At 38.4% G+C, this 16,152-nt stretch overlaps 1 protein-coding gene across 2 annotated transcripts; it reads left to right on the forward strand.

Moving 5' to 3' along the window:
* Window positions 1-268: 268 nt before the first annotated feature.
* LOC4345058 (disease resistance protein RGA4-like) lies at window positions 269-13,943 on the forward strand. Of its 2 annotated transcripts, none has more exons than XM_026020087.2 (4): window positions 269-940; window positions 1,079-1,686; window positions 5,099-5,758; window positions 11,682-13,943. In XM_026020087.2, exons 1-4 carry the CDS (start codon window positions 373-375, stop codon window positions 13,590-13,592), a joined length of 3,747 nt encoding a protein of 1,248 aa, XP_025875872.2. In that variant the 5' UTR covers window positions 269-372; the 3' UTR covers window positions 13,593-13,943. The 2 variants fall into 2 exon arrangements, with proteins under 2 accessions (XP_025875872.2, XP_015650657.3); XM_015795171.3 differs by having other exon boundaries at window positions 1,082-1,686.
* Window positions 13,944-16,152: the final 2,209 nt, after the last annotated feature.

Here is a 16,152-nt window from a genome sequence, read left to right on the forward strand (position 1 = left end):
TTGATGGCACTGAGGAGATGGCCTATATTTTAATGGGGATGGATTAAATTTTGGCTCATGCTCCAACGTTCTCTTTCGTTTGGTGGACGATCTGCCCAGACTCATTTTTTATTTTTTTTGACCACATGGGTTACTCGAAGTCTTGGTCTACGTCAATTAATTTGTTAGTCCGTACCTACAACGCAGATCTGAGGAAATGTTTCAATATGGTCCCAAATTAGCTGTTGCGCAGCTGACCTTCCCTTCTAAGTAATCTCTTTCACCCGCATGTACCCAGTGTGCAGTGCACAACTCCTGGCGTTTTCAGCAGTTGCTCCCTTCCCCCTTGTACCTCACAACAGACACATTGAGCGAGCGAGCGAGAGAGCAACAATGGCAGACCTTGTGCTTGGGTTGGCCAAAACGACGGTGGAGGGGACGGTAACCATGGCCAGGTCGGCCATGGAGGAAGAGGAGAAGCTGCACAAGACCGTGCAGCGCGATCTGTTGGTTATCTCGGACGAGTTTGAGATGATGCACTCCTTCCTTAATGATGCCAAGGGCCGCGTCACGGACAACGTGACGAGGACCTTGGTGAGGCAGGTCCGCAACACGGCCCTAGACGTGGAGGATTGCATCGAGACCATTGTTTACCTCGACAGCAAGCCGCACTGGTGGCGCCGCATGATTCTGCCTTGGTGCATGCCGTCTGCGGCACCAGGGAAGGACCTGGACGCTGCCGTTGCTAATATAGAGCAGCTCAAGGCTAGGGTCGAGGCCATGGGTCACCGGAACTTGCGTTACAACCGTATTGGTGACTCCGGTCATAAGCCTGAGGAGCAGGCGCATCAACAAGCTGTTGCCAATGCAATGGCACCGACAGATGCAGCAAAGCAGAGCCGTCAAGTGGATCTTGTCATGTTGATCAACAGGAAGGGGGGCCAAGCACGCCATATGCTAGGTGAACTCCTTTTATGTATATGAAATTTCATTATGTAACTCAATAAGACAATGACAAGTGTTAATTTTGTTCCTTACTTAATACTTCATATATTAGCACCTTTCCCTCGTTCCTATTTTATGGCTCCATCCCTAACAGCAGGCGGGGGCGGCGGCGACGAGGACGATGATGATGACGACGACAACAACAACAACGAGGACGATGATGATAATGGTGATTGTTATCATGATTGTTGTGAAGAGCAGTTGAAGGTGGAGAAAGAAGTACTCCAAGTCATCTCAGTGTGGGGAACAGGAAGCGATCTGGAGATGATGTCCATCAAGAAGGCCTACGACGACACAGAAACCATGAAAAGTTTCAACTGCCGAGCCTGGGTGAAAATGGTGCATCCTTTCCATCCCATTGAGTTCATCCGGAGCTTGCTGGCTCAGTTCCACAAAAATGTTTGTCCAGAACAAGACAACACTGTAAAAATCCTGGACTTGATGGTGGCGACAGACGACGTACTCATTGAGGAGTTCAAGCAGCAATTAAGTCAGAAGTTCCTAGTGGTCTTGGAGGACGTTACCACCATGGTTGACTGGGAGGCCGTAAGGGGCTACCTACCTGACAAGAAAAATGGCAGCTGCATCGTCGTGCACACGCGACACCATGGAATTGCATGCTCCTGCGTCGGGCATCCATACCGAGTATCGGAGCTGGAAAAGTTCTCGGCCGATTATTCAGTCCGTGTCGTTTTCAAGGAGGTACGCAGTAAATCATGATAAATTATTTCGGGAAAAGATTTACTCCCTCCTTTATTATCTTTCATTCTTCCCAATTTTTTATAATATAGAACATAGTCTGCAATCCATATTAATATTTATTATTTCAGTTCTACAATGCAACTTTGGCGCAGAATCCTAAGGCCCACGTAGTAGTATTAGGGAAAGTTCTATCGTAGAGGTGATTGTCACATCTAATGTTATTCACATCATCAACCATTTTATGAGGGGCCAGCTCATACACCACATTGTCTCGAATATACTAGCCCCAATAGGGGGGGTGAATGATACATTATGTCAGTATAAGTCAAATAATCGAAATTAGATAGATTAAAACACACCCCAACCTCAAAATCCAATGGAACACACTTATAACGGTCTATCTGACCTAATAGGGTCAGTCTAACCGCAGGTACTCTCGCGGTCTGACCGTCAGCCTAAAAATAGGCTAACAGTACTTCTGTAAAAACGTGTTTTCTCCAAAACCAACCATTGAATTGAAATTAAATTTTGATAGAATAAACTAGACAAACCAAGATACAACTCCACCGGAGGGATTTGCAAAATAATAAACGGTTTAAGAGGAAACACACTCTAAAGCCAGCTATCTCGGAATTTTAGTAAATCTGAACAAAACCTAAAACTTAAGCAAATTCGAATCTAGCAAGAACCAATCAACGAAATCTTCCAGATATGATTTACAAAATATTAAAAAGGTTTTGGATGGATTAACTTGACCAAAATCGCAGAAAAGTTAATGCCAAAACCAAATATATACATAAAACTTACGAAACCGGTAGAGATCGTCAATGCCTTGATGATTGAATATGTTCTTTATTGCTCAAGTATTGTTCACAAGGTGCAGCCACAACACCACTCACAAGTTTCACACTGTGGAAGCCACGTTAAAAAAATTTGAATAGGGTCTCACTTGCCAATTTGTGCAAAGCAGCTCTTAGACCGGTTAAATCATCTACAAGAATTCTTGAATAACAAGGAAGGAAGACTAACTTATGCACGGGCATCTTGTTTAATATTGCTTAAATTTTTATTACGGATGTTTAAGTGTGGATGATATTTTTTATGTTCTTTGACTCTATTTTAAACATGTTTTCATTAATAACTGGTTTGGGCATATTATCAGAACTGCACATCTTGAATTTATTAAAAAAAATTGTATCACAATAATGGAGTTGGTTCATATTTATTTGTATTTTGTGCGATTCTGTTTTGAAATATTTTTTGGAGTTTCCAAACTTTAAGTAACATCTTTTATTTTGTATGCTATAGATGACTTTAAGTAACATATTTTATTCTATGATATATTAATGAAAGATATTTTCTACTTAAAAATATAGCTAATAGTACTACTTCATCCAACTAAATATAGAGTTATCTTACTTGTACTCCATCTGCCACATAAATAGAAGGAGTCAAATTTTATCCCAGAACAATGGGGGAATTTATATGTAACTGGGACAAAAGTGAATTCTTTTAAAAAATACCACTGCGATAATCTCCAGAGCTCCATATTATTGTTTATATTTCGACAAATATCAATAGTTTAGCTACTGGTTTATTTTCAATATATAATATACATAATCACATGAGACGCCTTTACTAATTTAGAGAATACTTTTATTTCCCCAAACTTATTTATAATAACTAATTTGTTAGAGTATACTTATAGTCATGTCAGTGCGGTGTAAGACATACATCCATCAATTATGTCTAACATGTTGGAATTCCTTAACTATAAGGATATATATATTTATTGTGCATGGTACTAGATTGTTCATTTATTGTCAAAACTATTTGGCAAATATAAAACATACATATCTGATCATAAATCTCATGGTAGATTAATGGGTTGTATTATAGGAAGATCATTGTCGGAAAACATTTTTTTATATTTGTTTTTCACATCTATGTAACATTTATGCTGCTCACTTCTCCAATACCAATTAAATAGTTTTAAAAATTTTCAATAAACACTTTGAGAATCTTAATCTCAAACAAATTAAAACTAAATCAGATCTAATAGAAAAAACAACTAAATTGTGTTGTTTTTATTTCATTAAACATGTATATTTAAATTAGTGTTGTATATTCATAATGTTATATTTGACAACTAAAATATGATGCGAAATTATTTAAAAAATTGTCATAACATTAATTAGTATATGTCAGCCTCATTTGTTAAGATAGAAAGTTTAAAGAGAATTGATTGGATATTTCATATTTATAATATAGATATGGTTTAACCATGTGTATTTGCATACGTTTATAATTATATAGATCTTTAAATATTAAAAAAAATCCTATAGATTTGGTTTAACCATTGATTTTTTTCCAATGGTACTATGTACTTTTTTTTTTGGCTTTATATTTTCTTTATAGTAAGTCCGTGAGTAGGTTTGTTTTTTCTTCGATGAACAGTCGGTAAGCTTCATTGTTTTTTCAAGTTGCTCTTGTAAAACTTGATAGCCTAGCTATAACATGGGTACACATATACAAATTAAGCCATATAAATCATCTGACAACTAAAACTTAATATAGGATTAAGTATTTGTTGTTTTGCTTTTTTTATAAGATTTTTCAGTGCTATCTTAAATTTATTAGAGGCTTTAAGAAATCTAGTAGGAGGTTTCTATAACATGTTTAATACGCTTAAAAGTTGATATTTGTAACTATGTCCTAGAGATTAGCCATTGATGTTTTTATTTAATTACTGTTAGGGCATATGTTATCGAGTTTTTTTTCCTAATATTTAAAATTCTATCTTTTTTGTGTTACTGTGGATATTATGTTTTTTCATATTTGAAGAAAATCACATGCGCGCGTATTTAGCTATGTATGTAAATAAAGTTATATAGGATGATTAGTATTGTCTTATATATAACTTCATATACGTGCATAACTAAACTGTGCCGAAGAAAGTTGAAACTTATTACTCTACTGGGCCGGGCCGGGCCCCTGTGCAAATGGTACTCCCTACAATGCTGGTCGTTCAAGTACGTGGAGAAAATTTTGCTTTCGGTGAAAATTACCAGGATATGATGCCCCAAAATATTAGTTGAAGTAGTCATTTCAACACAGCTACACCATCCACAGAAAGGATATTTTAAGCATAAAATCAGTCCATAATGGTGCCATGCACCTAATTTGAATGCTCTGGCACCTAGAAATTTAACAGGAGCACTAGATGCTGCCACTTTCTGCGCCATTATTACTGCTGATGACGGAGTACAACGTCAACCATTCCGGGACATTTGTTAGCCAGTAAACGACCTCTGTGGGACGGAGAGAAGGGGGCGGGGGGGGGGGGGAGGAGGGTGTTATTTTCCACAAAATCAACCTGACTCGAGCGAACTGCCCTTTTTTTAATTTGCAGGATGCAGCCGGAAAAGTGGAGGGTACCGTGAACGAGGAAACTGCACATGAACGGGAGAAAAGTGGTCCATCATGTTTTGGCCGTGATACAGATCTAAGCTGGTTGCATTCGCTCACGCGTCTAGGCGGTGTGGTCTCAGTGTGGGGGATGTCTGGTGTTGGCAAATCATTTCTCATCCGCCAATTCTTCAATAATTACATGCGCCAATCCTCAAAAAATACAGTGACTAGAAATCCTTATTATGACAAGAAGAAGTTTGGTTGGGTGGATGTACCCCGTCCCCGTCCATTCGATTTAAGGGACTTATCGAAGAGCTTGCATTCGGAATTGAATCCTGCTTTCAAAGACGAGGTGATGTCCACGATCAAAGATCCGATTCAACAGTGCCGTGAATATCTGCAGAGAGAAGAAAACTGGCCCTACCTCATTGTTATCGACGGTTTGCAATCCAAAGAAGAATGGGACTCCATAAGACGTAACATGGATTTCAAATTTAATACCAGTTCCGGCAAATCAAACAGGTCTGGGGAAAAAGTGGGCAACGTTGTCATAATAATTACAAATGAAGAGAGTGTTGCCAATTACTGTGCAACAAAGAACAATAACGTGTGGAACGTCAAAGGTCTAGAAGTTACCGGAGCCATTAAACTCTTCGATCAGGTATATATATATATATATGATAACTCTCAATAAGCATTTCACTGTTCTACAACTAAATTCCATCAAATGAACCAACGCAACGCCTCAAAGAAATTTCACATCTCACGTGCAAGTTTTTCCTTGTTTAATTTAGCCTTTTTTTTTTTGCAAAATACCAGTACAGACACATGCTCACACGCACACACAGTTACCCCTATGAATACATGTGCCTCGCTATCGACGAGTATATCATGTACCACTTAAAGAATAGTGCCGGTTAAAACCTAGAATAAATCTAAGAAAATGCGAGTACATACGACTCAAACTAGGATGGCAGGCTCCACCGCAAGAAAACTAATCAGCTTAGTTACACTCGGTTCGCCTTGTTAATTTAAATTCATTGACCATTAATTACATACATTAGTAATACTAATTTACCAACCCATGCTCTTACAGAGATATTATCTTTCATTTATTCGTATCACAACACAATACTTAGATATTTGTTAATATTTATCTGGTTAAAATATATGTCTCTTCATCCCCATTCATAGTTTTCCCCTTTGCATTGCGCCTCCATGTGCGTATTCGATATGTGTTTAGTTGAAACCTTAGCTTGTGTTGTATCTCTAATATGGAAATCAATATTGTTAATCATTTCTTACATACACGTGTACATGTTCTGCATGGTGACATACCTTATGCATATATATATGTCTTGAGTTTTTTTTTATATTCCCTACGTAAAAAAAGAAGTCTTTTTTAGTTTTGTCCTAAGTCACCTTTTATAAGTTTAGAAAAAATCTATGGCAAAACATATCAATTTTTATAATATCAAATAGGTATATTATAAAAATATATTTCATGATGAAACTAATGATACTTATTGGATATCATAAATATTGATATTTTTTTATAAAGTTGGTCAAACATGAGAAAGTTTGACTAGGACAAAATGACTTGCCTCTTGGGATGGAGGAAGTATATATAACAGTGACAAAATTCGATAATTTAAAAGCATATATAGGACTTTTTCAACAATGATAGAGATAGGTAATTTCTATGCAAATTTAGAGGTTACTTTAGATTTTTCTTTTCATAATGGCATACGTCACTAATTTGGATAAAGATTTACGTGTTATTTTCATAGTGGTAGAGGTGGGGTAATTTAGATGAAGATTTCAAGGGTTACTTTAGTTTATTCTTCATAAGGGAAGATGTGGGTAAGTTTGATATAAATGCATATGGGTTTACTTTAGACTATTTTTTTACAATAGCAAACGTGGGTAATTTTTTTAAAAAACAAAATAATTCCAATGGCTATTATAGTCATTGATGATGAATTGGTGGCCTGATGTTTCTGGATTTTTTTTTTCGATATTTTCTAAGATTCATTTCTTTTTCTAGTGTGTCCTTACGTGGAGGCTCCAAAAAAATTATCTATTATTAAATTCCACACTAGCATATGCCTTGATAGGAATAGGGAAATAGATACACCTCTTTTGATCTTGAACCCTAAGGGCGATCCAGTGTAGATACTATATACACTATAGGAAAAAGGCATTGGTGCCGGTTGGGAACATCACAGGTGCTGGATTTCCCAGCAGGCGGAACCGATTATAGAACTGACACCTATATACAGTAATATATATATATATGCTGGATTTAGCCAAGAACCGTCACCTATAGGGATGAATGAGAAAAAAAAAGGCCCGGCTTGGCAGAGCCGAGCAAAGGCTATAATAAATCAAAGAAACCAAATCAAACGGACCGAGGTCTTCAGCAATCAAACTCAAAATCGACCAAAAACTTTCACGTTGGTCTAGATTTGGAGGTTGGCGATGATGAAGTCGGTCAGGAAGGTGGAGATGGCGTGAATGCCACCGACCTTGGAGGCAACGAGGATGACATAGCGCGGGAGCTCGGCGGGGAAGAAGGCCTTGACGTCGAACTGCCGGTTGAGGCCGAGCTCGGAGCGGGTGCGGACGACCATGTTGGTGTAGCCGAGGAAAAGGAGGCGTCGGAGGATGGTGGAGCCGACGAGGCCGCAGTGGCTGGCCACGAAGACCTTGGCACCCTTGTTGGCGAGGAAGGAGGTGTGTGGACCCGCAAAAAGGAGGAGCAGGGAAGGTAAGAGGAAGGATGGAAAGGGAGAGGAGGAGCATCGATGGGCTTACTGGCGGTAGCGGGGAGCGTGGTGCGACGGAGTCGGCGTGCGGAGCCCGCCGCCTTCCCTCCTGCCGGATTTGGCGGAGTGGAGGGCGACGCCACCGCCGTCGTCGGGTAGGTAGCCTTCCGCCTCCCCTCCCGCCTGATCTGGCGGAGGGGAGGACGCCGTCACCGTTGTCATGCTATCGCGCCGCCATCACTCTCGCATGGATCCCTCGGTCAGGAGAGTGAGAGTGGGAGAGAGGAAGCGCAACAGAGGCAGGTGGGGGGAGACGATGGTAGGTGCAGGTGTGAGGCAACGGTGTGGAGGAGGAGAGAGGAGGGAGGAGGGGACGGGAGTGAGGCAACAGTGTAGAGGATGACGAGTAGATAAGGTTCGGTTCGGCTCGATCGGCTCCTATCGGTTCTTTTAACAGATGTTTGTTTTTCTTAAAAAAAACTGCACCTATAATATAAAGACATTGGTTCTTGAAAAAAGAGACCTACAATATATAATATATTGTAGGTGTCGATTTTTCTAAAAAGAACCGACATGAATACTATGTGTACCGGTTTTTATATAGATCCTACTCCTATCTCTTCACAAAGGTGTCGGTTTTTATCGCTGGCGCTTACATGGGCGGGAAAACACTATAGGTACCGAGTTTAGCTATTCCAGTACGTATAGTGCCAACACTTTTGTGCATTTCTATAGTCTATAGTAGTGTATATATCAAGTAAATTCCATACTTATCCATATCATATGAACATCACTCTAGACACTGCTTTTTCCGATGCATCATCTATATCCATATATAGCCCAAGTAACTAATAGTATTTGCTCAAGTTTCTTCTCTCCACCAACCCTATTTTTTCTCCATCTATATTGCAAAACACCACACCTCGCACAATGCACTACTGGAGAAACCATCTTTCGCGGGTCGGCCAAATTCCACAATAGTCCCGGTTCTTTAAAAAACCGGGGCTAAAAAGCATTTTAGTCCCGGTTTGCTACCCGGGACTAAGGGATTACAAACCGGGCTATAAAGGGTTTGTGTAGCAGTGATACAAAACTTGGTAGAGTGAACTGAATTTTTGCATGTGACACGGTTTCTTCCTCTGTCCACTCTCTCTGTCTCATTTAATACACCACCTATAGCTAAAAAAGAGTCCAGAAAAGCTAGTGGGCATCAACTATACACATAGTATCGATTGACATGGAAGGGAAGTCAATTTCTTTTATGGCGCAGAAGGAAAATGTATACCACCTATGCTTCATCATACTTGTTTTAGAGTCGGGCGTATGAATTAATGAGATAGATAAAATGACCATCTTGCCCTCAATTAATAATCTTCTCCATAGTGTGTTAGCATGAAAAAGAGGTTACTATTTGATAATGCAGTTTATGGTGGGACTGAAAAAAAAAAGCCAAACTTACCTATAAGATGACGAACAAATAAGTATTTTTTTAATATTATGGAAAACATTGAAACAATAATTTTTTAAACTAGAGGGGCCAATATTATGTTAGAGTTTGTATCGAATATATGTACAAAATCGGTTAGACTTGAAATTGTACTAGGTATATGATGAATAGATGGGTGGAATTGTTATAACCGCTTGGTGACTTAATATAGGCGAAAGGTAGTGGCTACTAGCGGCACGGCGTCCAGCCAAGGTCATTGCAACTCTGATACGTTGTAATATGCTGGATCAGGTGGAGCGCCATAATTAGTGCTCCAGGGATGTAGTTTTTGGTTGAACCTCGTAACAAATATAGTGTATCGGTGTCGTCATCGTGTTTGGATCTTCTATAATGTTTCTTTTGCGTTTGATTTTTTATGGTGATTTCAGACCGGTTTCGTAACATATTCAGTGGAATAAAATGAATTCTCTTGGTAAAATAAACAGAGACCATGCTAGGTTGCTTTTAAGTAAAAACAGATACAGTACAATGTTTATGAAGTACATCCTCTGATCCCAATTGTAACTCCATATAACTTTATCTCAAATGTACAATATATAAGTCCATGACAACTCCAATACAGCATTTCACCTCATTAATCTTCCATGTCTGCCCATATTTAAAGGGTTTATTTAAATGCACCCTAATCAATGTAACGAACTTGGTAGCTATTTTAACTATCTAGCCAGTATCTATATTCTATAACTATCTAGCCAGTATCTAACCTTCAACTTTTCTAGCTCTCTCTGGAACCATTTTGATGTGAAATGTTGACATTTTACAGGAAGGTTTAATCAATTCTAATCAAATCCTTTATACACCCCATAATTTTGTGCTACTGTATATGCATTAAAGACTGACATTTTTTTAGAAAAAGGGAGTAAAAGTTTTGTAATAGTACTAGCCTTTGAACCATGCTCTTGTAAAGGGATAGTGATTTTAAGAGCAATAAGTGTTAGAAACTCATGAATAAATATGGGCTCCACACCCAATCAAAAATATTTATCTTTACTCACTCACTCTCTCTCTCTCTCTCTCTCTCTCTCCCCCCTATTTGTTCATATTCTAAAAACAACCCATATTCTTATGTTTTTCCGGTTGTGATAGACTTTATTAGTTTCCAATTAATATGTATGATTTTCCATTATCATCCATAGTTTGTTTCCTTTCCACCGCATCTCCATGCCATGTGTTTAGCTTAAACGTTAGCTTGAGCTATGTTTTTGACATGAAAATCGATATGCTCACCTCTTAATGGTCTATATATAGGGTGAAACACATCATGCTTGTATACCTTGAACTATCTTTTTCTATATTAATAATAGCAAAAGTGGGTAACTAGAACCATACAAAGGAGTACCTTGAGATAGTTTTTATAATGACAAAGGAAGTTAATTATTTGATTCAAATTTAGTGGTTACTTTATAATTTTTAGAAATATTTATGTTTTTTAGTAATGGCGGTGGGGAAATTTAGATTCAAATATAGAGGGTTATTTTAGATTATTTTCCATAGTGACATTGGTGGGTAAGTAGATGAAAGATAGAGGGTTACTTAATGTTATCTTTCATATATGTGTGTGTGTGTCAAAGGTCGATAATTTAGATATAAGATTTAGGATGTTACTTTAAACTATTTTAATAGTGACTGATCATATCGATTGCAGGATATTTTTTTGGTTTTGCTAGCTAGCTGAAAACTGTCATTTTTTTGGCCATTAATTCCGCGCTAAGATTTGCACCGAGATATTTTGCTATCGGATCTAAACCCTCTTTTCACAAGCTAGTCTTACCATCTTATGTTTATGGCAGATTTGTTTATGTTATATTCTAGTTACTATAGTTACATTGTAACTACATTGTTTACAATGTAACTATAGTGTAACTACACTATAACTATATTGTTATATCTATATAAATTAGATATAAAATTGTATATATTATTTTAATACATATATACAAGTTATTATTATTATTATTATTGTATAGTTATAGTGAAATTATATACTATAGTCAGATTTGAAAGTTTATTCTAAAAAAACTTGCGATAGTTTTTTAGCTAATCCCTATTTTTTTGGGAAAAAAAGAAAAATAGATCTAATGATCAATGGTGAATAGAGTCTACCGAATTTATAGCCGGATGTTTCTATTTTTGTGAGAATTACTAGTATTTATATTCTTTTTGTAATGTCTCTCGTGAGAATCAACGTGTAATCTCCAAGGCTCCAATTAGTAATAGTAAAATATTATGATTTGCTTTTTCTAGAGACTATGGTTTTTCTTTTGAAGGCACATTTCTGGGTTATGCTTATATTGTCGTTTGAACAACAGGTAGCAGCTAATCAGCGGCAGCGCTTGTGGCCCTGGGACTGGGAGTCGGAGGAGAATAAGATGTTGGAAATAAAGCATCGGAATGATGAAACAAGGCATATCTTATTGCAGAAATGCGGTGGGCTTCCCAAGGTTATTTGTGCTGTAGCTGAGTCATTGAGCATGGTTGGCGACATAAAAGAAGAGGATAACCTTGTGTCGAAGTTAGCGGCAACACGAAGTCTAGATGACGTGTTTTCCTGGTTGCTTTCCTACTTTCGTTCTTGTCCGGATTCCCTGAAGCCATGTATCTTGTACCTGTCAATCTTCCCTGTGAACCACACCATCCGGCGGAGGCGTTTGGTGAGGCGGTGGATAGCGGAGGGATACTTTAGAGACAACAAAGAAAGCACCGCAGAGGAGAATGGGGAGGGGTCCTTTTCCAAGCTCATCGATCTAAGCATGATCCAGGCGCCAAGAACAAGAGTTGATGGCAGGAGGAGGATGCCCTTGTGCCAAGTCAATGGTTTCGTCCGTGAATACATCGTCTCACAGTTAGTGGAAGAGAATCTTGTCTTTGAACTGGAGGGCCATTGCAGAAAGAACATACAGCGCACAGGACGGCACCTTGCCATAGACAATAGTTGGGACAGAGACAGAAATGTGTTTGAGAGCATCGACCTTTCATTGCTACGGTCTTTGACTGTGTTTGGTAAGTGGGAAACATTCATCATCTCTGACAACATGAAGTTGCTCCGGGTGTTGGATCTGGAGGACGTGTCTTCAGGTGTTACAAATGTTGATGTCGAGAAGATGGTGAAGCTGCTGCCCCGCCTCAAGTTCCTCTCCCTGAGAAGGTGCAAACAAATCACTCGCCTGCCGGATTCCTTGGGAGATCTAAAGCAGCTCCAAACTCTGGATATCAGGCATACATCTGTAATCAAGCTACCAAAGAGCATCATCAAGCTAGAGAAGCTGCAGTACGTTCGTGCTGGTACCGCAAAGCATCAGCAAGCTAGTGAAGCAGCAGAGAACCCTTCTATGGCAGCAGCACCTGCGATGATGAGCAGACCATGTATTGCTACTCCAGGATCCCGCTTCTCAAAGTTGGGCTTGGGCTTACACTGCAGGCATGGCTCTCATAGTGGCGTCAAGGTACCTAGAGGGATTGGGAAGCTTTCCAGCTTGCACACGCTGGGTGTTGTTAACATCCAAGCGTGCGGCGAGGATGGCATTCTGGAGGATCTCAAGAACCTTACCCAACTGCACAAGCTTGGAGTGTCTGGCATTAACCGTAAGAACAGCGAGAAGTTATTTTCAGTCATCTTACGTCTCGCCCATCTGGAATCCTTGTCACTGAAAATGCAGGCCAACCAAGACAATGAAGCTGCTGGTTGCATGGCCGACATCTCGTCGCCCCTGGAGAAGCTACAGAGCCTTAAATTGTACGGGTTAGTTGACAGGTTGCCGTCATGGATCATGCAGATGTGCTTGCAGCTTCCTCGACTTGAGAAATTGGATTTACAGATGAAAACGTTGCCTCAGCAGGAGCTGGATTTTATTCTTACTCTAAAATATCTAAGAAGTCTACGTCTTCGGTTGGCGGAGTTTCAAGATGGTGAACTCCGTTTTGGTTGGACTATTGCTCAGAGGTCTACTAGTTGGATTATCGACATCCTCGAGATTGTGTGCAACTCCAGCTTACAGGCTGTAAAGTTTGGCTCCAAAATACACGTTAAAATCCTGAAGATTCGCTGCTATAGTGTGTCTTCATCACTACAATTCTCTGGTCTAGAGAGCATGGAAACTCTCAAGGAAGTCTGGCTTAGCGGATCTTACGAACTAGGCTTCAAGCAACAGTTGGAAACAGAGCTTAAAGGCAACGAAAACGAACCTATTCTGGAGCTGGAGAAACCATCATCGTCAACCTAATGGGTACTGAGCAGCTCCTGATTGTGTATGCCGCTTCTATCGGTCCGGCCAGGCGTGTTTTGTCCGAGACGTGGTGGGTGCTGTCCGGCCGTTTCCCCCCTTCTTTTGGTCGTCTGCTGCTCTTTTCCAACTTACAGTCATAAGTATGTGTACTCGTGTCTGTTTATTTGGACAACTAGCATGGTGGTTCGTGCAGATTGCGTAGGTAGCATCGTTATATTTTTTTTCTTATATAATAGTTGAAATATTTTTATATTTCATTATTGAAATATAATAAAAATAGCAACACAATTTTGAATTTTGTATTGTATTGATAGTTATTAATTATTTTCTAATTTCAAATTTTACTTATTTCTAAATTGTATTCCTATGTGGACTCTATACTCTTTTCCCAATCATGCTTATTTATAAAATTTAAATTTTAGTCATTTAAAAATTGTATTTCTATATGGACTCTAAATTCTTCTTCTATTTTTTTATTTTTTTAAGTTCTAAATTCCTATATGAATCCTATATTCTTCTTCCAATATTCCTTCTTTTTAATTCCAAAATAAAATATATTCTTATATAGGCTCTATACTCTTCTTCCAATATTACTTATTTTTTAATTTTGAATTTAATTTATTTCTAAATTGTATTTTTATATGGACTATAAACTCTACTTTTTTTCCTTAACTAGAAAAGATGCCCATACGTTGTAACAGGTAGAGCCAATTTAATTTGTACGTACGTGTCGGTGGATAAATAATCACAGCCCATTGTTTCGTTTATTCACTAGCAAATATGCTTGTGCGTTGCACCGGGTGAATATTAAACAAATATGGATGGTTAAGATTGCTTGTGTATTTATAACACATATGCAAAAAATATTAAAGTTATACGTACATACCTCGTAAATATCTCCAAATTATATATATATATATATATATATATATATATATTAGGATATTTTATGTAATTTCCTTATAGATAAGTTTGGGCAAAAGCATGCCGCAAAGGCTTATGGTATCTTAGAGTTTGTTAGAGATAAGAGTCGTGTCTGACAAGGACATAGTGTGTATCTTGGGTATAAATATGACCCGAACCTATGTAATCAAACAACACACGTTCAATACAATCTCGGCGCATCGCCACCCTTTTACTTTCATTTACTTTCGACGAGTTCTTGCTTTTGGGTTGAGCTGCATTGGTTCCGATATTCAACTAGAGGTAAAACTTGTTATGGTGGCTTGCATTGTCGAGATTAGTGCTTCCATCTTTATGATACTCTAATCTTGTTTATGTAATTCGTCGAGTTATCATATATCTTATATAATCTTTAACAATATTGCTATTTAACCTTCAATCGGCCAACATCTATCATTGGAAGGCAGCCGATTAGGTTAAATATCAATGTTGATTTAGATTATATAAAATATCCACCATCCTATGAAACATTCAACAGCTTGGTTGTCTAGATATTAATTGTCCTTCTTTTCATACTTATAGCTGCATCAGTTAGGTTTGATCTTATAAGTCGTGATTAGAATCTCAATCTCTAGCCTGCTTTTTTGGTTACCGATTAGGGTTTCATCGGAGTTTCAGCCGATCTTACCTGATTTAACTACTTTATATCCTATGTGCTTGACTGATATGTTAAATCTGCCATTTATGTTAAGATCTTGTCGCATCTAGGTATATTAAGCTTCCTGTTTGATATGTTTTGTCTACTTTAATATCTTAATATAGAGTGGTATCGAAGTATTAGCCGATACATGCTGAATCTATCTGATCGGCTATGCTATAAATGCTTATAATCTCCTTGTTAATATATATTTCGATCGAAGTGATTTATACTGTCTCGGCATGGCGACCGATCTATCCCAATCACTTGATTTAAGTATATATCGACGGAAGTATTATACATCATTAATATCTTCAGCCGATCGAATAGGTTTAGTCCTTTCTTGCCTATTTATGACTGCCGATCGAATTAAATATGATATCGGCTCAAAGATAAATGATACGTCATCGGCGATAGGCCGATCGGCTATCATTTATGGATTTAACCGATATTTTTCTATCTTTGTTTCTTGTTGATTGCAGGATCAAATCAACTGGCATGCTCATGAACCTAAAGGCAAGATTTTTGGACCTACACTGAAGTTAAGCAGATCTTCCAGGCCTCGTGTTTTTCGCATCAACACTATTTATCTCGGTATTGATATCATAATATGTCATAACTACCAAAAAAACACAAATATATATCGGCACTATAGGTGCCAAAATAGCTAAAACCGATACCTAAACACTAAGTGACTATAAGTGTTGATTCTACAGAATAACTGACACCTATACGATAAGCGCCGATTTTCTAACACCTATAATATAAAATTTATGTCGGATAATTAAAAACTGACATGGTTTTTAATCAACTGCAACTATCAAACGAGCTGAGCCAAGAGAGAGCCGGGGCACGACCCCGCGAGTGGATAAACGCATCCTTATCCACTTGACCCCTCCTCTCACCCGTCCTGCTCTCTCCCTCTTGGTCACTACTCACTCCCTCTCCTCCCCTCTC

Source organism: Oryza sativa, chromosome 8, assembly GCF_034140825.1.
Source record: "Oryza sativa Japonica Group chromosome 8, ASM3414082v1".
Lineage (NCBI taxonomy): Eukaryota > Viridiplantae > Streptophyta > Magnoliopsida > Poales > Poaceae > Oryza > Oryza sativa.